Below are 23,232 nucleotides of genomic sequence, written 5' to 3'. Positions count from 1 at the left end.
CTACAAACCTCATTCACTTACTGTACCCCACCTGCTTCTCTTTCAACTCCTCAAGAACATTCAGAGATACAAGTCATTGATAGGTTGTTGTCTGCTTCGGGCTGAGAGAGAGCACAACGTTTTGATTGGTGAAGGATCAGTAGACCAGAAAGATAAAATGAGTCTGGACATCACACCCAGTCCTGCCTCCGTAAGTACTTGGGTAGTTTGTTTCCTTTGATGGTAAGTCTTTAGAGAACAGTGTGTGCGCACGCAGCCAGAGAAGGAGTCAGTTTTACAGTTGCCCTCGGGGCTAGAGTGGACCCTGTAATGCTGAGTTAACACAAAGGTGGGGACATTCCCACCTAACTGTCACTGCTGCTAACTACTGCCTCAACACACACTCCTCTCACACTGGAGGGTTTTAAGTCAATTTTACTAAAGCACTGCGACCTACTGTTACACTCAGTAAAAACTTGGTGCTGCTCTCTCAACATAGTTTAGGATACATTCTCTGGACATTTAGGATATATTCTCTGGACATTAAAGATAAATGGGAAAATGGCCTGCTTAATTTTAATCTCCTTCCTGCTTAAATGAATCCGGTGCCTGTCTGCAGCATCTGGTTTGTGTCTGGATGGAGTAACTCTGTAGTGTCTGCATTGTTTCTTTCTGTCGTGGTGAACTCTGTATAGCAGCACATCCTGTTGGAGGTCATGATCTCTTTGACCTCAGAGCTGATCACCAGAGTTCCGACAGCTGTTGATGATTTTACAGTTGTGATTGCAGGCCTAAATCATTTAGGGCACATTTTTTTGTGCGTGTTTTTGTGTCTTTATGTCTGAGGAACCTTCTCTCAGATAAGATAAAAGGCAGTTTAACTGGTCTGTTGGGTTTGGGGGGGGTTCATTCCTTGACATCCCAACCCCTCTTCACTTTAAATACCACCATAAACTACCATCCACTTTGAATACCTCCCTTTTACATTTTTATTTATTTATTTATCTTTACCTTTATTTAATTAGGCAAGTCACTTAAGAACAAATTATTATTTACAATGACAGCCTAGGAACGGTGGGTTAACTGCCTTGTTCAGGGGCAGAACGACAGACTTTTTACCTTGTCAGAGCAGGGATTCAATCTTTCGGTTACAAGTCGAACGCTCTAACCACTAGGCTACCTGCCGCCCCTTCTCCTCTCCCTGGTTTAAAGGGTGAGTAGGATGAGGTTGTCCCCTAGACACTGATCTAATATCAGCTTACCCCCTATAAATCCTAACCATTAGGCAGAACTGATTTTGGACATGTGCCTAGGTGCAACTTCTACTCAGAGCTCTGTTAGATAATAGGTTGCCCAGATTCCACTCCTCCAGATCCACCCACAATACTTGGGTTTACATACCCAGAATCCTCGCTGGATTCTCTACCTAAACACAGCCTCAGTGGGATGCGCATGACACGCAGGGTTACTATGGAGACAGCTCCCCTGCTGCACAGCACAGCACATCCACAGACTGTGACACAAACACACACACACACACACACACACACAACAATGCACACCCCCACAGCTGTTTTTATAGATTGAAAACAAAAGGTGAATAGGATACAGTCAGCATGGGTCTGAGCTAAGATAACCCACAGCGACGTTGGAGGCATCTGATCTGATTCTCAGATCAAATCCCTGTAACTCAAGAGGGAAACACTGTGTGTGTGTTGGTGAGAGAGACTGAGAGAAACTGTGTGTGAGAGACTGTCTTTGTGTACGAGCTTGTACGTGTGTGTGGCTTTGCTTCACTCGCAACCTGAATGCCAAACTGACTGACAATGGTAGAGAAGTCTGTTTGAAGAGTCTAATTATTAGTTAATTAGTTTCCTTTCCAATCTGGGGCTTAATACACAAAAAAGGTAGCGATGGAGAGCAAGCTGTCATACAGAGCTATTAACGTGTGGGTTTGGATAATTATAGAAGACTGAAAGTTGGATTTATAGTGCTACATTAACTTCAGCAGCTGTCTGGAGTTTGTACGTGCACGTGTGATGAGTGTGTGCGCTCCTGGATTGCAGATGTGTGTGTGTGTGTCTCGTTTAAAGGAAAGGTGTTTGTAAAACCTTAAACTGTTTTTGTTGTTGATGTTCTGTGTTTGTGAATGTATGGGGATAGTTCTATGTCCATCTCTTTGTCATGTTGTTGGCTGGTCTGATAGGGTTTAGGGCCCTGGGGAGCAGAGAGGGGGGGGGGGGGGGGAAAGAGGGCTTTTGCACAGGGAAGCAGGTGGCTATATGGAGTTAATGGACTGTGGGAAGGGGGGCAGAGGGGGACACTTCAGATGGGACAGGACAGGGGGCAGAGTACGGTCTCTGTGTGTGAGACACTGTCTGTGTGCTACAGTAGGTTTATTATATGGATGAGTGAGTTGGTCACAAACACTAAATGTTTAATCATGTCCATTATGGACAGAGGTAGAGAGGAGCTGGGTGACTTTAGCCTTCCCCACCATCAACCTCATGAATGAATTATGGGTTGGGATGGGTAGAGGCACACTCAGAAAGGTTCCCCCTGGTGTTCTCGGCCTGGTCTGAGCAGCTGTGATGGGCGGCACACAGATGGGGTCATGTGTATGGTGGCCCAGGAGGGCTATGAATTAGAGCTAGTTGACATGAAGAGACCAGGGCCTTACATGACACTGCACTAACATGAGAGGAGACTCCCCAAAGTGTAAGAATGAGCCAGCTCTGCCTCTGCAAGTGTATGACTGACTGACTGAGCAGTGCTTGATGTTCTTTGTACACTCAGGCTGTGGTCTCTGTTCTTGCTCAGAGGTTGGACCTTAGCCACTACACAACTGCTTAACAAAACTCACCTTCTGAGCCTTTCTCCCCCTCTCTCTATACCCGTCTGCCCCCCCCCCCCCTTTCCCTCTCTGCTCCCCCATGTTGAGATGAGGTAATAGCAGACATGATGGTCTGGTCTATCTCTCTCTCTCAGCCTGGTCTTGTTGGTGGCTGCAGGACTAAATTTTGACCTGAGAGAAGCAGGGGGAGGGAAGGACTGAGGATTGCTTAAGGGACAGAAATTACTGAGTCGAAACACACATGCCTTTTTCCCCTCAGTCTCTTTCCAGCCATTTCTCTTTCTGCCTTTTATATTTTTTCTCCTTTCACTCTTTCTTTCTCATTTTCCCTCTCTCTCCTCCTCTCGCTCCATCTCCTGTCTATTCCCTCTTTCCCCTCCTCCCTCTCTATTAGTCAGTGGTAAGGGCTGGTGGTCAGTCATCACAGTGCTCTGCCGGCCAGTCTTTTAATTGGTGTGTGATGGTGGGTAAATTACACAGAGGCTGTGCTGCTGGACTACTCTACTGTGTGCCTTGACTGCTTTGAAGCTGCCTGTAAAAACACCCTCTCAGCCCCACACTGTCTACTGACTGTCTGTCTACTGACTGTCTGTCTACTGACTGTCTGTCTACTGACTGTCTGTCTACTGACTGACTGTCTACTGTCTACTGACTGTCTACTGACTGTCTACTGACTGTCTACTGTCTGACTGTCTACTGAATGAATTACTGTCTACTGACTGACTGACTGACTGTCGACTGTCTACTGACTGACTGACTGACTGTCTACTGACTGACTGTCTACTGTCTACTGTCTGACTGTCTACTGTCTACTGACTGTCTACTGTCTGACTGTCTACTGAATGAATTACTGTCTGAATTACTGTCTACTGACTGACTGACTGACTGACTGTCTACTTACTGATTGACTGTCTACTGACTGACTGACTGTCGACTGACTGTCTACTGACTGACTGACTGTCGACTGACTGTCTACTGACTGACTGACTGTCTACTGACTGACTGACTGTCGACTGACTGTCTACTGACTGACTGACTGTCGACTGACTGACTGACTGACTGACTGTCTACTGACTGACTGACTGACTGTCTACTGACTGTCTACTGACTGACTGACTGTCTACTGACTGGGCCGAGGAAGGCTGAGGGCAGAGATGGAGTCTGTTGCATTGTGATTGTTTGACCTCATAAACCCACAGAATGCCCATGTACAGTGTTGCCATAACTAAAGCCTGTCTCTCTTCCAAATCTTTGAAAAGAGATGTCAATTAGGATAGGATTTTGAGAGGGTTAAAGTGGTATGAAAAAAAAAAGTATGCGTGGATGCATTTAACTTCTTATGGGCAGGTGGGACGGTAGCGTCTAGAGTGACTTAGAGTAGTGAGCGCATACAGTTTCATATTGGTCCCCTGTGGGAATCCAACCCACAGCCCTGGCATAGCAAGCGCCATGCTCTGCCAACTGAGCCACACAGGACCAGTTCAATTCGGAGTCCTATAAAGGCTAAAGATGAGATCTCTCCCTTACTCTGACTCATACTGTATGTAGTGTGTGTCTGTCTGTTATAGTATCTCTGGGAGAGAGGTCTGGCTGTCTGTTATACTGGCTCTGAGAGAGAGGTCTGGCTGTCTGTTATATTGGTTCTGAGAGAGAGGTCTGTCTACATTATAGAGGTCGGCCGATTAATCGGAATGGCCGATTTAATTAGATTTCAAGTTTTCATAACAATCGCAAATCGGTATTTCTGGACACCGATTTGGACGATTTTTAATTTATTATTATTATTATTTTATTTTTTACACCTTTATTTAACTAGGCAAGTCAGTTAAGAACACATTCTTATTTTCAATGACGGCGGGTTAACTGCCTTGTTCAGGGGCAGAACGACAGATTTTTACCTTGTCAGCTCGGCCATTCAATCTTGCAACCTTACGGTTAACTAGTCCAACGCTCTAACCACCTGCTTTACATTGCACTCCACGAGAATCCTGCCTGTTACGCGAATGCAGTAAGAAGCCAAGGTAAGTTGCTAGCTAGCATTAAACTTATCTTATAAAAAACAATGAATTAATCATAATCACTAGTTAATGGTTGATGATATTACTAGTTTATCTAGTGTGTCCCGCGTTGCATATAATCGATGCGGTGCACATTCGCGAAAAAGGACTGTCGTTGCTCCAATGTACCTAACCATAAAGATCAATGCCTTTCTTAAAATCAATACACAAGTATATATTTTTAAACCTGTGTATGAGTATTGCCTGCTAACATGAATTTCTTTTAACTAGGGAAATAGTGTCACTTCTCTTGCAACAGAGTCGGGCTATAGGCAGCAGCTTGGGCTGCCTGGCTCGTTGCGATCTGTGTGAAGACTATTTCTTCCTAACAAAGACAGCCAACTTCGCCAAATGGGAGATGATTTAACAAAAGAGAACCATTTGCGAAAAAAGCACAATCGTTGCACAATCGTTGCGTATTTTTAAACCTGCATATTTACCTAAAAGAAATTCAGGTTAGCAGGCAATATCAACCAGGTGAAATTGTATCATTTCTCTTGCATTTCACTGCACGCAGAGTCAGGGTATATGCAACAGTTTGGGCCGCCTGGCTCGTTGTGAACTAATTTGCCAGAATTTTACGTTATTATGACATAACATTGAAGGTTGTGCAATGTAACAGGAATATTTAGACTTATGGATGCCATCTGTTAGATAAAATACGGAACGGTTCCAATATTTCACTGAAAGAATAAACGTTTTGTTTTCGAGATGATAGTTTCCGGATTCTACCATACTAATGACCTACGGCTTGTATTTCTGTGTGTTATTATGTTATAATTAAGTCTATGATTTGATAGAGCAGTCTGACTGAGCGATGGTAGGCACCAGCAGGCTCGTAAGCATTCATTCAAACAGCACTTTCGTGCGTTTGACAGCAGCTCTTCGCAATGCTTCCAGCATTGAGCTGTTTATGACTTCATAAACAGCTCCTGAGATTAGGCTGGTGTAACCGATTTGAAATGGCTAGCAAGTTAGCGGGGTGCGCGCTAATAGCGTTTCAATCGGTGACGTCACTCGCTCTGAGACTTGGAGTAGTTGTTCCCCTTGCTCTGCAAGGACCGCGGCTTTTGTGGAGCGATGGGTAACGCTGCTTCGAGGGTGGCTGTTGTCGCTGTGTTCCTGGTTCGAGCCCAGGTAGGAGCGAGGAGAGAGACGGAAGCTATACTGTTACACTGGCAATACTAAAGTGCCTATAAGAACATCCAAATAGTCAAAGCTATATGAAGTACAAATCGTATAGAGAGAAATAGTCCTATAATTCCTATAATAACTACAACCTAAAACTTCTTACCTGGGAATATTGAAGACTCATGTTAAAAGGAACCACCAGTTCTCATGTTCTGAGCAAGGAACTTAAACAAAGGAACTTAAACATGAGCTTTTTTACATGGCACATATTGCACTTTTACTTTCTTCTCAAACACTTGGTTTTTGCATTATTTAAACCAAATTTAACATGTTTCATTATTTATTTGAGGCTAAATTGATTTTATTGATGTATTATATTAAGTTAAAATAAGTGTTCATTCAATATTGTTGTAATTGTCTTTTAAATTATTTTTTTAACCTTTATTTAACTAGGCAAGTCAGTTAAGAACAAATTCTTATTTACAATGACGGCCTAGGAACAGTGGGTTAACTGCCTGTTCAGAGGCAGAACGACAGATTCGTACCTTGTCAGCTCGGGGGTTTGAACTTGCAACCTTTCGGTTACTTATCCAATGCTCTAACCGCTACGGTACGCTGCCGCTACCCTTACAAATACATTTAAAAAATCGGCCGATCGGTATCGGTATCTGCTTTTTTTGGTCCTCCAATAATCTGTATCGGCATTGAAAAATCATAATCGGTCGACCTCTACTACATTACAGCTTCTCACAGAATAACACTGGTGAAAGGATCCCATCCAATCTATAATAAAATAGATGTAATGTAAGAGCAGCATTAATATGAATCCAGGCCCTTATTAATGTAATATGTAGAGAAATAGGCCTTACATCTGCAGTCCTCTGAAGAATTGATGGCTAACAGGGTCCATTTCTTTCAAATGAAAATGTGAATTGTCTGTCGAAATGGGTGATAATAAAGGGGCATGATGTTAAGGGATTCCTTAGGGAGAGATTTAACCCGTCTAGAACGGGAAAACACACACAGTGAAGTATACTCAATGTGTTTCAGTGTGCCTCCGTCATGTAGCACCGGTTTGCGACAAGAACTGCAACGTTGCTGGGTTTTTCCGCACTCAACAGTTTCCCATGTGTATCAAGAATGTTCCACCACCCAAAGGACATCCAGCCAACTTGTCACAACTGTGGGAAGTATTGGAATCAACATGCTATCGACACCTTGTAGAGTCCATACCAAGACGAATTCAGGCTGTTCCCAATGTTTGGTGTACGTCTGCAATTGTCTTTCTCAAAAAAATGAACACTCACTCAAGTAATCGAATACTAATAAAGATATTATATTCCCATCCGTAAGGCTGAGTCCATTTATTTATTTAAGCTATATTCATAATCTATCCCCTTTTTCAGTGCCTTTAGTTGCCTTACCTCCACACTTATTACCCTTCAAAGTAGTGTGGAGGTGGAGGAGTTGAGACAGGACTGGGATTGTCCTCTCCTCTACTCTGTAGTATGGCCCATATGGAGGAGCCAGCTGTGTGTGTAAATAGATCCACCTGGGCATTGGACCAGCCAGGCAGCGTTGGCATGTGCAGCGCTCAGCCCTTAGCATCCTGGGTATAATGAGGAATGAAGGGGGGAGGGAGAGGTAACAGAACTGTCTTATGTCTCCACTGATGCCAGCAGGATGACAAAAGATGGATGGCTTCAAATATGATAAGCTGTACCGTGTGTTTGTGTGTAACTCCCACCTTAGCAGGTGTGTGTAATTATCCTGTGAGGGTTGGAGTAAGCTGGCGGTGTGAGTGCTAACAGTACAGTGCTGTGAGATGATGCTGTTTTCCAGCCACAAATGATTGGATTAGTGTTTACCCCCCCCTTCCACTTAGCATAATCCTCTTTACAGCTTCCTCTTTTGTGTGTGTGTGTGTATGTGTGTGCATAAGTTGTTGTTTATGCCAAAAGCTTCCAAGTCCATTCCTCTATGACCCGCGTGACATTGACTGCCTGCCTTTGCAGGTGGCGATGGTGTTACAGTGAGAGACCGACAGTGGGCTGTTGGTGGTAGAGAACGGGCTATAAAGGGCTTGTAAATGAACGCTACCAGTACCAGGGGCAGCGAGTGATAAAGACAGTGCAGCCAGAGGTGAAGAGGCAGCCAGATGGAGGGTACAGAGGTGAAGAGGCAGCCAGATGGAGGGTACAGAGGTGAAGAGGCAGCCAGATGGAGGGTACAGAGGGATTAGTTTGTAGGGATAGAGTGATCAGTTAGAGGTCTGGAGGGGTTGGTATGTAGTTGTCAGCCTCTCAAAACAGCCTGCAGAGTGCTGTGTTGCTTTGAAGTCTCACAGAGCCTCTTAAATCCTGCCTGAAAAGATGCAGAGAACCGCGAGGCACAGAGGAGAGACAGGAATTTACTCCGAGAGAGAGGAAGGGAAGCGGGAGAGAGACTGGAGGGAGCGAGAAAGCGTAGAGAGGGAGAGGCTGGGTGTATGAGGAGAGGGAGAGTGTGATGAGAGAGAGAGGGGAGGAGAGAGGGCCTGACAGAAAGAAACTGAGAGTGAGGTGGGGGAGGTGAATAATGGTTTCAGTGCTCATACAATATGAGCAGTAGCAGCCTAATCATGTGGTGAGTAATGTATTGTTGGCAGTAATACTGGACCAGGGCAGCAGTAACATGAGCATCAGGGAATACAGCACCATGACTCTGAGCTCTATGTGGTCAGACTGAATGGCGCCCTGGTTACTAATGGTCTGGTATTATGTTAATATCTTCTCTTACTGACAAGACAACAACCACAGAGAGTGGACGAGAGAGGACAGAAAGAGAGTGAACGAGAGAGGACAGAAAGAGAGTGGACGAGAGAGGACAGAAAGAGAGTGGACGAGAGAGGACAGAAAGAGAGTGGACGAGAGAGGACAGAAAGAGAGTGGACGAGAGAGGACAGAAAGAGAGTGGACGAGAGAGGACAGAAAGAGAGTGGACGAGAGAGGACAGAAAGAGAGTGGACGAGAGAGGACAGAAAGAGAGTGGACGAGAGAGGACAGAAAGAGAGTGGACGAGAGAGGACAGAAAGAGAGTGGACGAGAGAGGACAGAAAGAGAGTGGACGAGAGAGGACAGAAAGAGAGTGGACGAGAGAGGACAGAAAGAGAGTGGACGAGAGGACAGAAAGAGAGTGGACGAGAGAGGACAGAAAGAGAGTGGACGAGAGAGGACAGAAAGAGAGTGGACGAGAGAGGACAGAAAGAGAGTGGACGAAATATGACAAATTGAGTAGAAGAGAGAGCACAGAAAGAGTGAGGAAGGGAACTGATAAATGTAGGACGATGACAAGAACAACCTCCCAATATCAAACCAGTGAGGTATTCCACACATTAAATATCACACATTTAGTGCAGATAAAAACATCAGTATTTTGGCAAGATTGCTATTTTCCTGGAGGCCTCTCTCTTCTCTTCTCTTTATCCCCCTGAGACGTTTTAGTGTGTTTAACTGTCCTGCCTGTGAGTTCATGGCCAGTTCTATCTTATTGTGGTCCATTGGAGAAGTGAAGCCTTGGAGTGATTCATTTTTATAATTTTTTTGTTCTCAAACACTGTTCTTATTGAATTGAAATCCCTTTCAACTGAGGCAGCCAAAAACAAATCAGAGATTTGTAACGCTTTTATGAGCTCATGAGCAAAATGTGCCTCAAAATGGAAAAAAAGACAAAGGACCACAAAACAAAACCAAGAAGGATCGAAATATGAGGAAAAACACAATCTTACTCTCACACTATAGCACGCGCACACACAGCGTTTTCTCTCGTTTTGTAGACTCGCTGAGCACAGTCTGGATGCATTTGTTAATTTTTCAACTAGATATTACAACTAGATATTATTTCATTCTTTTCTGCACGCATGCGCAGACACACACACACACACACACACACACACACACACACACACACACACACCTGATCACTATGAGACGGCTTATAGGGAGGAGGTCAGAGACCTGGCAGTGTGTGCCAGGACAACAATCTCTCCCTTAACGTGAGCAAGACAAAGGAGCTGATCGTGGACTACAGGACAAGGCGGGCCGAACATGCCCTCATTAACATTGACGGGCCTGTAAATGAAGCGGGTTGAGAGTTTCAAGTTCCTTCGTGTCCACACCACCAACAAACTATCATGGTCCAAACATGCCAATAAAGTCCTGACGGGGGCACGACAACACCTTTTGCCCCTCAGGAGACTGAAAAGATTTGGAATGGGTCCCCAGATCCTCAAAGTTCTACAGCTGCACCATCGAGAGCATCACAGCCTGGTATGGCAACTGCTCGCCATCCGACCGTAAGGCACTACAGAGGGTAGTGCGTACGGCCCAGTACATCACTGGGGCCAAGCTTCCTGTCATCCAGGACCTATATACTAGGCAGTGTCAGAGGAAGGCCTAAAAAATTGTTAAAGACTCCAGTCACCCAAGTCATAGACTGTTCTCTCTGCTACCACGTGACAAGCAGTACCAGAGCACCAAAAGGCTTCTTAACAGCTTCTACACCCAAGCCATAAGACTGCTGAACAATTAATCAAATGGCCACCCTGACTATTTACATTGACCCCCCCCCCCCCTTGTTTTTACACTGCTGCTTCTCGCTGTTTATTATCTATACATAGTCACTTTACCCCTACCTACATGTCCAAATTACCTCGACTAACCTGACTCGGTACCGGTACCCCCTGTATATAGCCTCGTAATTGTTATTTTATTGTGTTTTATTCCATAAAGATTTTCTTAACTATTTCTTCAACTGCATTGTTGGTTCAGGGCTTGTAAGTAAGCATTTCGCTGTAAGGTCTACCTACACCTGTTGTATTCGGCGCATGTGATAAATAATAAAACGTAACACAATAAAATAACAATAACGAGGCTATATACAGGGGTACAAATAACATTTGATTTGATTTTGTCACACAGTCAACAGTGAATGAAAAATGGGGAATGGGAGAGAAAGTTACTGCGAGAGAGTGATCAACGAGGAAGAGAGGATGTTGGAAGTTTAAATCTGTTGAAATATTAACGTACTTTGTTGTGCCTACAGACACAGCCTCTCTGTGAAAGACACACACAGCTGTGTTCTGCAGTTGGTCATGTAGACCGGAAGCAGTGTCTAGTCTCCTTCTGTTTGGGTGTGTGCCTGCATGCTTTTGCCTGTGCTGCTGTGTATTGTCTGCTCTTCTTTCAAATGTCAGTTTTTTTTACAGAGTCTGTGTGTACTGTGATCTCCTTCAGCTGAAACTGACCACAGGTGTTTTAATTGACATGAATATCCTCCACCAAGAACTAAAATAACAACCTTGCATGACCCCTGTCCCGTGTGTGTGTGTGTGATGCGCATGACCCCTGTCCCGTGTGTGTGTGTGTGTGATGCGCATGACCCCTGTCCCGTGTGTGTGTGTGTGATGCGCATGACCTCTCAGTTTCATGGCTCCTGATCACAGTATTTTAACAGCCAGACACTGACCTCATATTTCATAATTCCCCACGGTCTCTCTTTCTGTAGTGTGTGTGTGTGTGACACTACGGGCTGTTTCTTCAGGACACTGAGTGGACATGTCATGTTGACTCGGTTCCTCTTGGGAGAGTGCTGGAGCTAAAGCTCCCAGGATGTTAAATGTTTTAACAGCAGTTTTGTAACCAATGTTCTTTGTCTCTCCCTCTTTTCTCTCTCTCTCCCCCCTCCTCCTCCCTACCTCTCTCGCCCAGCAGGTGTGAGCGTGGCACAGAGGGTAGTGACCGTTCAGAGCGGACCGCTGGTACGGACGGAGGGCAGTCACGTGACCATCTGGTGCAACGTGACCGGCTACAAGGAGGGTGTGGAGCAGGACTTTGAGTGGTCCATGTACCTGACCTCGGTGCCCGACCGCGAGATCCGCATCGTGAGCACGGCCCAGTCCAACTATGCGTACGCGGTGTACTCCCAGAGGGTCAACAGTAAGGAGATCTGGGTAGAGAGGCTGACCAGGGACTCAGCCCTGCTCCACATCACCAAGGTCCAGGCCAGAGACCAGGGGCTGTTTGAGTGTTACACCCCCAACACAGACGGACAGTACCTCGGCTCCTACAGCGCCCGCACCAACCTCACCGGTAAGTCCATGTTACAACACAATACACCAAGGCTGTGTCCCAAATGGCACCCTTTTCTCTGTATAGTGTACCACTTTTAAACTGGGCCTACATGGGGCATAATACTAGCTGTTAGGATGTCTACATATGATACAGTGGTCTCCAACCCTGGTGTTTGAAAGCTACATGGTGTGGATGTTTTTGTTCTAGCCAAGCACCAACACATCTTATTCAACTAATCAATGTCTTGATTAGAATACTGAATTGTTGAACAGAAGCCTGCGCACCCTGTGGCCCTCCCAGGACCAGGCTAGATGAGGGTAGATGCGTACATACAGGGTAGGTGCATACATACAGGGTAGATGAGGGTAGATATGCATACCTCAAGGGTAGATATGCATACATAGAGGGTAGATGAGAGTAGATATGCGTGCATAGAGGGTAGATGAGGGTAGATGCGTACATACCGGGTAGATGAGGGTAGATATGCATACCTCAAGGGTAGATATACATGCATAGAGGGTAGATGCATACATACAGGGTAGATGAGGGTAGATATGCGTGCATAGAGGGTAGATATGCGTGCATACAGAGCAGATGACAGTAGAGAGACTGCCTGCAATGACAACAAGCTCAGTCCAATGATGCTGTGACACACCACCCCAGACCATGACGGACCCTCCACCTTCAAATCGATCCCACTCCAGAGTACAGGCCTCGGTGTAATACTCATTCCTTCAACGATAAACGCGAATCTGACCATCACCCCTGGTGAGACAAAACCACGACTCGTCAGTGAAGATCACTTTTTGCCAGTCCTGTCTGGTCCAGCGATGGTGGGTTTGTGCCCATAGGAGACATTGCCGGTTATGTCTGGCGAGGACCTGCCTTACAACAGGCCTACAAGCCCTCTGTCCAGCCTATTGAGGACAGTCTGAGCACTGACGGAGGGATTGTACGTTCCTGGTGTAACTCTGGCAGTTGTTGTTGCCATCCTGTACCTGTCCCTCAGGTGTGATGTTCAGATGTACCGATCCTGTGCAGGTGTTGTTACTGGTGGTCTGCCACTTTGAGGACGTTCAGCTGTCCGTCCTGTCTCCCTGTATCGCTGTCTTTGGCGTCTCACAATACAGACATTGCAATTTATTGCCCTGGCCACATCTGCGGTCCACATGCGTCCTTGCAGCTTGCCTAAGGGACGTTCACGCAGATGGGCAGGGATCTTTCTTTTGGTGTTTTTCAGAGTCAGTAGAAAGGCCTCTTTAGTGTCCGAAGTTTTCAGAACAACCGTTCCACAGGTGCATGTTCATTAATTGTTTATGTTTCACTGAACAGGAAACAGTGTTTAAACCATTTACAATGAATATCTGTGACATTATTTTGATTTTTACGAATTATCTTTGAAAGACAGGGTCCTGAAACGGGACGTTTCTTTTTTTGCTGAGTTTAGCAGGGCGACGTTTATCGGCATACACTTTTTTAAGCCACGTGTTTCCGCATGGACCCTTTTTAAGCGTAGAACACAACATGGAACACAGCTACAGTTATATATGTGTGTGTGTTGAAGTCGGAAGTTTACATACACCTTAGCCAAATACATTTAAAAACTCAGTTTTCACAATTCCTGACATTTAATCCTAGTAAAAATTCCCCTTAGGTCAGTTAGGATCGCCACTTTATTTGAATAATGTGAAATGTCAGAATAATAGTAGAGAGAATTTATTTCAGCTTTTCTTTCTTTCACCACATTCCCAGTGGGTCAGAAGTTTACATATACTCAATTAGTATTTTGTAGCATTGCCTTGACATTGTTTAACTTGGGTCAAACATTTCGGGTAGCCTTCCACAAGCTTCCCACAATAAGTTGGGTGAATTTTGGCCCATTCCTCCTGAAAGAGCTGGTGTAACTGAGTCAGGTTTGTAGGCCTCCTTGCTCGCACACGCTTTTTCAGTTCTGCCCACAACTTTTCTAAAGGATTGAGATCAGAGCTTTGTGATGGCCACTCAAATACCTTGACTTTGTTGTCTTTAAGCCATTTTGCCACAACTTTGGAAGTTTGCTTGGATTCATTGTTCTTTCGGAAGACCCATTTGTGACCAAGCTTTAACATCCTGACTGTCTTGCCTGTCTCCTGGTCGCGTCTCCATGCTCTGGACACTACGCTGACGGAAACAGAAAACCTTCTTGCCACAGCTCGCATTGATGTGCCATCCTGGATGAGCTGCACTACCTGAGCCACTTGTGTGGGTTGTAGACTCCGTCTCATGCTACCACTAGAGTGAAAGCACCGCCAGCATTCAAAAGTGACCAAAACATCAGCCAGGAAGCATAGGAACTGAGAAGTGGTCTGCGGTCACCACCTGCAGAAGCACTCCTTTATTGAGGGTGTCTTGCTAATTGCCTATAATTTCCACCTGTTGTCTATTCCATTTGCACAACAGCATGTGAAATTTATTGTCAATCAGTGTTGCTTCCTAAGTGGACAGTTTGATTTCACAGAAGTGTGATTGACTTGGAGTTACATTGTGTTGTTTAAGTGTTACCTTATTTTTTGGAGCAGTGTATATACAGTGTTGTAGCAATGTACAAATGGTTAAAGTATACAAGGGAAAATAAATAAGCATAAATATGGGTTGTATTTACAATGGTGTTTGTTCTTCACTGGTTGCCCTTTTCTTGTGGCAACAGGTCACAAATCTTGCTGCTGTGATGGCACACTGTGGAATTTCACCCAGTAGATATGGGAGTTTATCAAAATTGGATTTGTTTTCGAATTCTTTGTGGATCTGTGTAATCTGAGGGAAATATGTCTCTCTAATATGGTCATACATTGGCCAGGAGGTTAGGAAGTGCAGCTCAGTTTCCACCTCATTTTGTGGGCAGTGAGCACATAGCCTGTCTTCTCTTGAGAGCCATGTCTGCCTACAGCTGCCTTTTTCAATAGCAAGGCTATGCTCACTGAGTCTGTACATAGTCAAAGCTTTCCTTAAGTTTGGGTCAGTCACAGTGGTCAGGTATTCTGCCACTGTGTACTCTCTGTTTAGGGCCAAATAGCATTCTAGTTTGCTCTGTTGTTTTGTTAATTCTTTCCAATGTGTCAAGTAATTATCTTTTTGTTTTCTCATGATTTGGTTGGGTCTAATTGTGCTGCTGTCCTGGGGCTCTGTGGAGTGTGTTTTGTGAACAGAGCCCCAGGACCAGCTTGCTTAGGGGACTCTTCTCCAGGTTCATCTCTCTGTAGGTGATGGCTTTGTTATGGAAGGATTGGGAATCGCTTTCTTTAGTGGTTGTAGAATTGAACGTCTCTTTTCTGAATTTTGATAATTTTTGGGTATCGGCCTAATTCTGCTCTGCATGCATTATTTGGTGTTCTACGTTGTACACGGAGGATATTTTTGCAGAATTCTGCATGCAGAGTCTCAATTTGGTGTTTGTCCCATTTTGTGAAGTCTTGGTTGGTGAGCGGACCCCAGACCTCAACCATAAAGGGTAATGGGCTCTATGACTGATTCAAGTATTTTTTGCCAGATCCTAATTGGTATGTTGAATTTTATGTTCCTTTTGATGGCATAGAGTGCCCTTCTTGCCTTGTCTCTCAGATCGTTCACAGATTTGTGGAAGTTACCTGTGGCGCTGATGTTTAGGCCAAGGTATGTATAGTTTTTTGTGTGCTCTGGAATTTGTATTAGTGGTCCTGGCGACTGGACCTTTTTTGGAACACCATTATTTTGTTCTTACTGAGATTTACTGTCAGGGCCCAGGTCCGACAGAATCTGTGCAGAAGATCTAGATGCTGCTGTTGGCCTTCCTTGGTTGGTGACAAGCACCAGATCATCAGCAAACAGTAGACATTTGACTTTGGATTGTAGTAGGGTGAGGCCGGGTGCTGCGGACTTTTCTAGTGCCCGCGCCAATTCGTTGATATATATGTTGAAGAGCGGGGCTTAAGCTGCATCCCTGTCTCACCCTACGACCCTGTGTGAAGAAATGTTTTTAGCCAATTTTAACTGCACGCTTGTTGTTTGTGTACATGGATTTTATAATGACGTATGTTTTACCCTCAACACAACTTTACATCAATTTGTATAGCAGACCCTCATGCCAAATTGAGTCGAAGGCTTTTTTGAAATCAACAAAGCATGAGAAGACTTTGTCTTTGTTTTGGTTTGTTTGGTTGTCAATTAGGGTGTGCAGGGTGAATACATGGTCTGTTGTACGGTAATTTGGTAAAAAGCCCATTTGACATTTGCTCAGTACATTGTTTTCATTGAGGAAATGTACGAGTCTGCTGTTAATGATAATGCAGAGGATTTTCCCAAGGTTACTGTTGACTCATATTCCACGGTAGTTATTGGGGTCAAATTTGTCTCCACTTTTGTGGATTGGGGTGATCAGTCCTTGGTTCCAAATATTGGGGAAGATGCCAGAGCTAAGGATGATGTTAAAGAGTTTTAGTATAACCAATTGGAATTTGTTGTCTGTATATTCGATCATTTCATTAAGGATACCATCAACACCAGAGGCCTTTTTGGGTTGGAGGGTTTTTATTGTGTCCTGTAACTCATTCAAGGTAATTGGAGAATCCAGTGGGTTCTGGTAGTCTTTAACTAGTTAGGGATGGGCGGGATGCAAATGTCTCAACTGGCCAATTGTCAGGGAAAATGCAGAGTGCCAGATTCAAATAAAATATTATGAAATTCAAACTCAAACTTCAAATTCATTAAATCACACATGTAGGATACTCAATTAAAGCTACACTCGTTGTGAATCCAGCCAACATGTCAGATTTTTAAAATGCTTTTCGGTGAAAGCATAAGAAGCTATTATCTGATAGCCTGCACCATCTGCACCAGCAGTAAACAAAGGAGTTAGCATATTTCAACCCTGTAGGCGCTACACAAAACGCTGAAATAAAATATAAAACATGCATTACCTTTGACGATCTTCTTTTGTTGGCACTCCAATATGTCCCATAAACATCACAATTGGTCCTTTTGTTCAATTAATTCCGTCCATATATATCCAAAATTTCCATTTATAAAGCACGTTTGATCCAGAAAAAAACTGCTTACAAAAACGCAACGTCACTACAAAATATTTCAAAAGTTGCCTATAAACTTTGCCAAAATATTTCAAACTACTTTTGTAATACAACTTTAGGTATTTTTAAACGTTAATAATCGATCAAATTGTAGACGGGGCAATCTGTGTTCAATACAGGAATGAAAACAAACCAGCGCCACTTTTCACGTCTTTCGCAACTCACGAAAGTGTACCCAGTTCCTAGTTAGCCTACTTCTTCATTGCACAAAGGAATAACCTCAACCAAATTCCAAAGACCGGGGACATCCAGTGGAAGCGGTAGGAACTGAAAACATAAAAAATATCCCTTGGCAATAACAAGTCAGGGAACAGAGAGAGGCAAACAAATAAAAAAACAAATCTGAACAGTTAGTCCTCTGGGTTTTGCCTGCTACATATGTTCTGTTATACTCAGACATGATTCAAACAGTTTTAGAAAATTCAGAGTGTTTTCTATCTAAATCTATGAATAATATGCATATCTTATATTCTTGGCATGAGTAGCAGGAAGTTGAAATTGGGAACGCTATTTATCCAAAAGTGAAAATTCTGCCCCCTAGCCCCAAGAATTAATAGTTGATTCTAAGATTTGTATTTGATCATGTATATGTTTTTGCTCTTTATTCTTTGTCATAGAGCCAAAAAGATTAAAGAAGTGGTTTACCCATACATCTCCATTTTGTGTTTTCCCAGAAGTGGTTAGTCTATGGATTCTCTCTCTCTCTCTCTCTCTCTCTCCTCTCTCTCTCTCTCTCTCTCCTCTCTCTCTCTCTCTCTCTCTCTCTCTCTCTCTGTGTGTGTGTATCAGCTCTCTCTCTCTCTGTGTGTGTGTATCAGCTCTCTCTCTCTCTCTGTGTATCAGCTCTCTCTCTCTCTCTGTGTATCAGCTCTCTCTCTCTCTCTCTCTCTGTGTATCAGCTCTCTCTCTGTGTATCAGCTATCTCTCTGTGTGTGTCAGCTCTCTCTCTCTCTCTCTCTCTCTCTCTGTGTATCAGCTCTCTCTCTCTCTGTGTGTATCAGCTCTCTCTCTCTCTCTCTGTGTGTATCAGCTCTCTCTCTCTCTCCCTCTCTCTCTGTGTGTATCAGCTCTCTCTCTCTCTCTCTCTGTGTGTATCAGCTCTCTCTCTCTCTCTCTCTCTCTCTGTGTATCAGCTCTCTCTCTCTCTGTGTGTATCAGCTCTCTCTCTCTCTCTCTGTGTGTATCAGCTCTCTCTCTCTCTCTCCCTCTCTCTCTGTGTGTATCAGCTCTCTCTCTCTCTCTCTCTGTGTGTATCAGCTCTCTCTCTCCCTCTCTCTCTGTGTGTATCAGCTCTCTCTCTCTCTGTGTGTGTGTATCAGCTCTCTCTCTCTCTCTGTGTATCAGCTCTCTCTCTCTCTCTGTGTATCAGCTCTCTCTCTCTCTCTCTCTCTGTGTATCAGCTCTCTCTCTGTGTATCAGCTATCTCTCTGTGTGTGTCAGCTCTCTCTCTCTCTCTCTCTCTCTCTCTCTGTGTATCAGCTCTCTCTCTCTCTGTGTGTATCAGCTCTCTCTCTCTCTCTCTGTGTGTATCAGCTCTCTCTCTCTCTCCCTCTCTCTCTGTGTGTATCAGCTCTCTCTCTCTCTCTCTCTGTGTGTATCAGCTCTCTCTCTCTCTCTCTCTGTGTGTGTATCAGCTCTCTCTCTCTCTCTCTCTCTCTCTGTGTGTGTATCAGCTCTCTCTCTCTCTCTCTCTCTCTCTCTGTGTGTGTATCAGCTCTCTCTCTCTCTCTCTCTCTCTCTCTCTGTGTGTGTGTGTATCAGCTCTCTCTCTCTCTCTCTCTCTCTCTCTGTGTGTGTATCAGCTCTCTCTCTCTCTCTCTCTCTCTCTCTGTGTGTGTATCAGCTCTCTCTCCTCTCTCTGTGTGTATCAGCTCTCTCTCTCTCTCTCCTCTCTGTGTGTATCAGCTCTCTCTCTCTCTCCCTCTCTCTCTGTGTGTATCAGCTCTCTCTCTCTCTCCCTCTCTCTGTGTGTGTATCAGCTCTCTCTCTCTCCCTCTCTCTCTGTGTGTATCAGCTCTCTCTCTCTCTCTCTCTCTCTCTCTCTCTCTCTCTGTGTATCAGCTCTCTCTCTCTGTGTGTCAGCTCTCTCTCTCTCTGTGACAGCTCTCTCTCTCTCTGTGTGTATCAGCTCTCTCTCTCGCTCTCTCCCTCTCTCTGTGTGTATCAGCTCTCTCTCTCTCCCTCTCTGTGTGTATCAGCTCTCTCTCTCTCTCTCTCTCTCTCTCTCTCTCTCTGTGTGTATCAGCTCTCTCTCTCTCCCTCTCTCTCTGTGTGTATCAGCTCTCTCTCTCTCTCTCTCTCTCTCTCTCTCTCTCTCTCTCTCTCTCTCTCTCTCTCTCCCTCTCTCTCTGTGTGTATCAGCTCTCTCTCTCTGTGTGTCAGCTCTCTCTCTCTGTGTGACAGCTCTCTCTCTCTCTGTGTGTATCAGCTCTCTCTCTCGCTCTCTCCCTCTCTGTGTATCAGCTCTCTCTCAGCTATCTATTTGGGCTTGAAGATGTTCTTGTGGATTAGTGGGGGGTGGAAATGGATAGGAGGAGAAACTGGGTGTAATCAGTGTACTGAGTTACAGACGGTGACACACAGTGATCAATGTCCCCTCTGTCACAATGGGTTCTGTGAGAGTGATTTTATAGATGTGGAACAGTATACACACACTGTCCCCAGGGGAATGTTTTCAGCAGCACACCTGGCTTTGTTCCTGCCTGCCCGATACTGTATCATCATTGTTTGTGAAAGTGAGGTGTGTCTATTGTGTACGACTCCTGGGCCGTGTGTATGGCTGATTGTTCAGAAAGATGATACCACCAAACTGTGTGTCTGACACCCCTGGCTGTGTCTGGCTGATGTGGGCCAACTGGAAACACTGCCGCCCTATTACAAAACAACTCATAAAAGCACGAACAAGCTGTTGAAAATATATCTTAAAAATAATAGTAACTTTTCAGACAATTGTTGAGTGTGGACTGTACAATATATTATGTGATATCTACAGTATGTCCTTTTTGGTTGTACAAAGCGACTAAAGACTTCCCAGTCACAAGGCCGGGAGAAGTGATGTTTTCTAACTGATCAGTGTTGTAACACGGATGTCCTGCCAGGTTAAAGGTGAAAGGCTAACATCACCATGTGTAACCGTTTGTACAGAAGTAGCTCCAGGTCGGGGGTCAACCCCAGTCTGTTTTCACCCACATGGCGGACCACTCATTCAGGAGCCATGGTTCCAAGACGGGGGGGGGGGGAGACTGTGAGAGAAAGGGTGCATGAAAGAGTGTGGAGAGCGTGAAGAATTCTGAGTAAAAAAGGCAAAGAATGGAAGAGTAGGAGAAAGAGTGTGGAGAGCGTGAAGAATTCGGAGTAAAATGGAAGAGTAGGAGAATAGTATGGATGGGTAGGATGGTAGGATGCTAAGACCACTTAGCATCCTACCCACCGCCTGTGTCTCCTAAACATTAACTCATGAGAAAAATGACAATACCGTGTGTGTGTGTGTGTGTTCCCATGCATGTCCTACGCACCAGCCTGTGTTTGAGTGTGTCCAAGGCACCAGCTTGTATGAGAACAGGGACCAACAGCAGACTTTTCTTCTCTTACTCAGCCATGAGGCTCAAAAACACAGTCATGTCCAAGACCAATTATTAACTCTGTGGCAAAAATACAGTACATCAAGTGCTCTTTAAAGTAGATAATTCAGTTGTTAGTCACCATCACAGTATGACAGTGCTACTTCGCTCCATGACAGCTTCCATACTGCTGGACACGTGTATCATATTCTCTCACACTCATGTCTGTTTACCTTCTCAGTCTATTGGCTTAAGGGGCTGGTTTATCGTACAGAGTGTGACTGATGGAGAGAAACAGTGTGTGTGTGTGTATGACGGAGAAATTATGAGCCGTTTCTCCTGACTCCCGTCTGATTGGTTACGTCTCCCTGGGCACTACCCACAATGCAGCTGGTGCTATAGGGGCATGTTTTACATAGTCTCTGTGTCTGATATGACTATTCGGGTTACTGCCTTGCCTACCACCTATGATCATTCTCAAAGCAACTAGTTCGCTAGGAGAGAGATGTGTGTTGGCATGGTTGGGTGTCGATGTATAGCTGTGTGTGTGTTGACTCCTGTGGAAGGGTGAGGTTGTTTTTAAGCACATTTTTAGAATGTTTCTCCATTTCTCTCTCCCTCTTTCTTTTTGAAGATAATCCGAATTTAGCAGACACTCTTATTTAGAGCGACTTACAAGAGAAATTAGGGTTAAGTGATTTTTCAGCTATTAGCCCAACACTCTTAACCGCTAGGCTACCTGCCACACTGAGGTAGGTAGAACATTTTTCTGTCATTACACTGAGGATGGATTCACCCTGCAACTCTATGGTATATGCTGCACTGAGAGTGACACTCATCTATCCCCGTCCGCTCTCTTTCCCGATCTCTCTTTCTCCCCTCTTTGCCTTTAGCTGTCTAAGAAGCAGGTCTATGGTTTTGTCAATAGATGTCTTGCCTCCAGCCCTGTCAGATTAATCGAGGAGGAGAAGGAAGAGGGGGGAGGGATTGAGGATTGAACATAGATATAAAGAGGGAGGAAAGGGAGGGATTGAGAGCACTAGATGGAAGAATGGAGAGAAATTAAGGAACAAGGTAGATTTACCGAGGGATAGCGTGATGGAAAGATGCCGATCGGGATAACGTCGTGGGCTGATGGAGTGGGATAAGGAGAGAGGGAGAGTTACTGGAGGTGAGAGGACGGGATAGGAAGGCTGTATCAGTCTGCTGTCTGTTGGTATTGATTGGGAGGCTGTGTGACTGGAACACTTTATCTCACGCAGACTTCCTCCTCACAGTGGCTCTCTTTCCCTCTCTCCTCTCTCTCGGTCTCTCTGACCTCACCATCTCCTTTTCTCTATTTAATTTACAATCGCTCTTCTCTCTTCCGTTTGGCTATGAGTGAATGAGTGTGCTCTCTGAGCTGGTGAATGGGCACGGGTCCAAACGGAATGAGAGATTTTATCACTCCGTCTACTCTGCCATTTCCCTGCCAATCTCATCTCCTCCAAGTGACAGGGGTTCCTGCTCAATGACATTACTGCCACTCTGACTGCGCGCACACACACACACACACCGCCCGGGCGCTGTCCTGTCAGTCAGAACAAATGTTCTGGTGGTAATTGACTCTGTGAGAGGCGCGTCTGAAGAGCCCCCAGTGGAAATGAACAGCACCGCAAAACAATACAGAACGTCTCTTACGGAACACAACCCCACAGTACACACAGAGGCACTTTAGAACCACAGAATAGAACATAGAGCACAAAGAATATAACACTGCAAAGCAGGGTGGAACAAGATGGTAGATGGAAAAGGAAGAGAGGAGAGGAAGTAAACAGGACACAGTATGACAGGGAGGGCGTAGGGTCCGTCTCAATACTCTGAACAGGACACAGTGAGTATGGTTACATGCACACAATATTGATTCTTTTTGTGTGTAGAGTCAGATTAATATAATAGTTTGATTTAAAAGTTTACATGCTTTGCAAGAAGTGATTTCCTAACAATCCTGTTTACTTGGACACATCTGAAATCATGCCATCTGATGGCAGAGCATCGCCAATCAAAATCAACATTCCATCCACCATGTTGCTTTTGGGAAGCATATTTGATTCTGAGTTTGGACATATAAAGTTTATGTGAAAACTAATTCTCAGTTGTTCCTAATTCACTTAACTTGCGCTAAAGAAGGATGCTAGTGTTAGCACATGCGCAGATCAAATACACCGCTGAAGTTTACGTGTCCTAATAATTTGAAAGATTGCTCAGAAAATCAAGTGTTTTAATCGGTGTAGTCTTATGTCGATTTTGATCTTACTCCGATTTAAGATCAGGTGTAAACGTACTCAACGTGACAGGGAGATCATAGAGGCCATCTTAATACTCTGAACAAGACGGTGTGATAGGGAGGGCATAGAGGCCATCTTAATACTCTGAACAAGACGGTGTGATAGGGAGGGCATA

At 44.7% G+C, this 23,232-nt stretch overlaps 1 protein-coding gene across 1 annotated transcript in view; it reads left to right on the top strand.

Annotated features, from left to right (window-relative positions):
• The window catches only part of LOC109870906 (immunoglobulin superfamily member 3), a 101,114-nt gene that overhangs the window by 4,987 nt on the left and 72,895 nt on the right, over positions 1 to 23,232 (top strand). Inside the window, exon 2 of the mRNA XM_020461601.2 lies at positions 11,772 to 12,149. Coding sequence (XP_020317190.1) covers positions 11,772 to 12,149 — 378 coding nt within the window. The remainder of the gene's footprint in view (positions 1 to 11,771; positions 12,150 to 23,232) is intronic.

This window comes from Oncorhynchus kisutch, linkage group LG26, assembly GCF_002021735.2.
Source record: "Oncorhynchus kisutch isolate 150728-3 linkage group LG26, Okis_V2, whole genome shotgun sequence".
Lineage (NCBI taxonomy): Eukaryota > Metazoa > Chordata > Actinopteri > Salmoniformes > Salmonidae > Oncorhynchus > Oncorhynchus kisutch.
The sequence above is the reverse complement of the archived record's forward strand: the minus strand, read 5'-3'. Positions and strand labels throughout refer to the sequence as shown.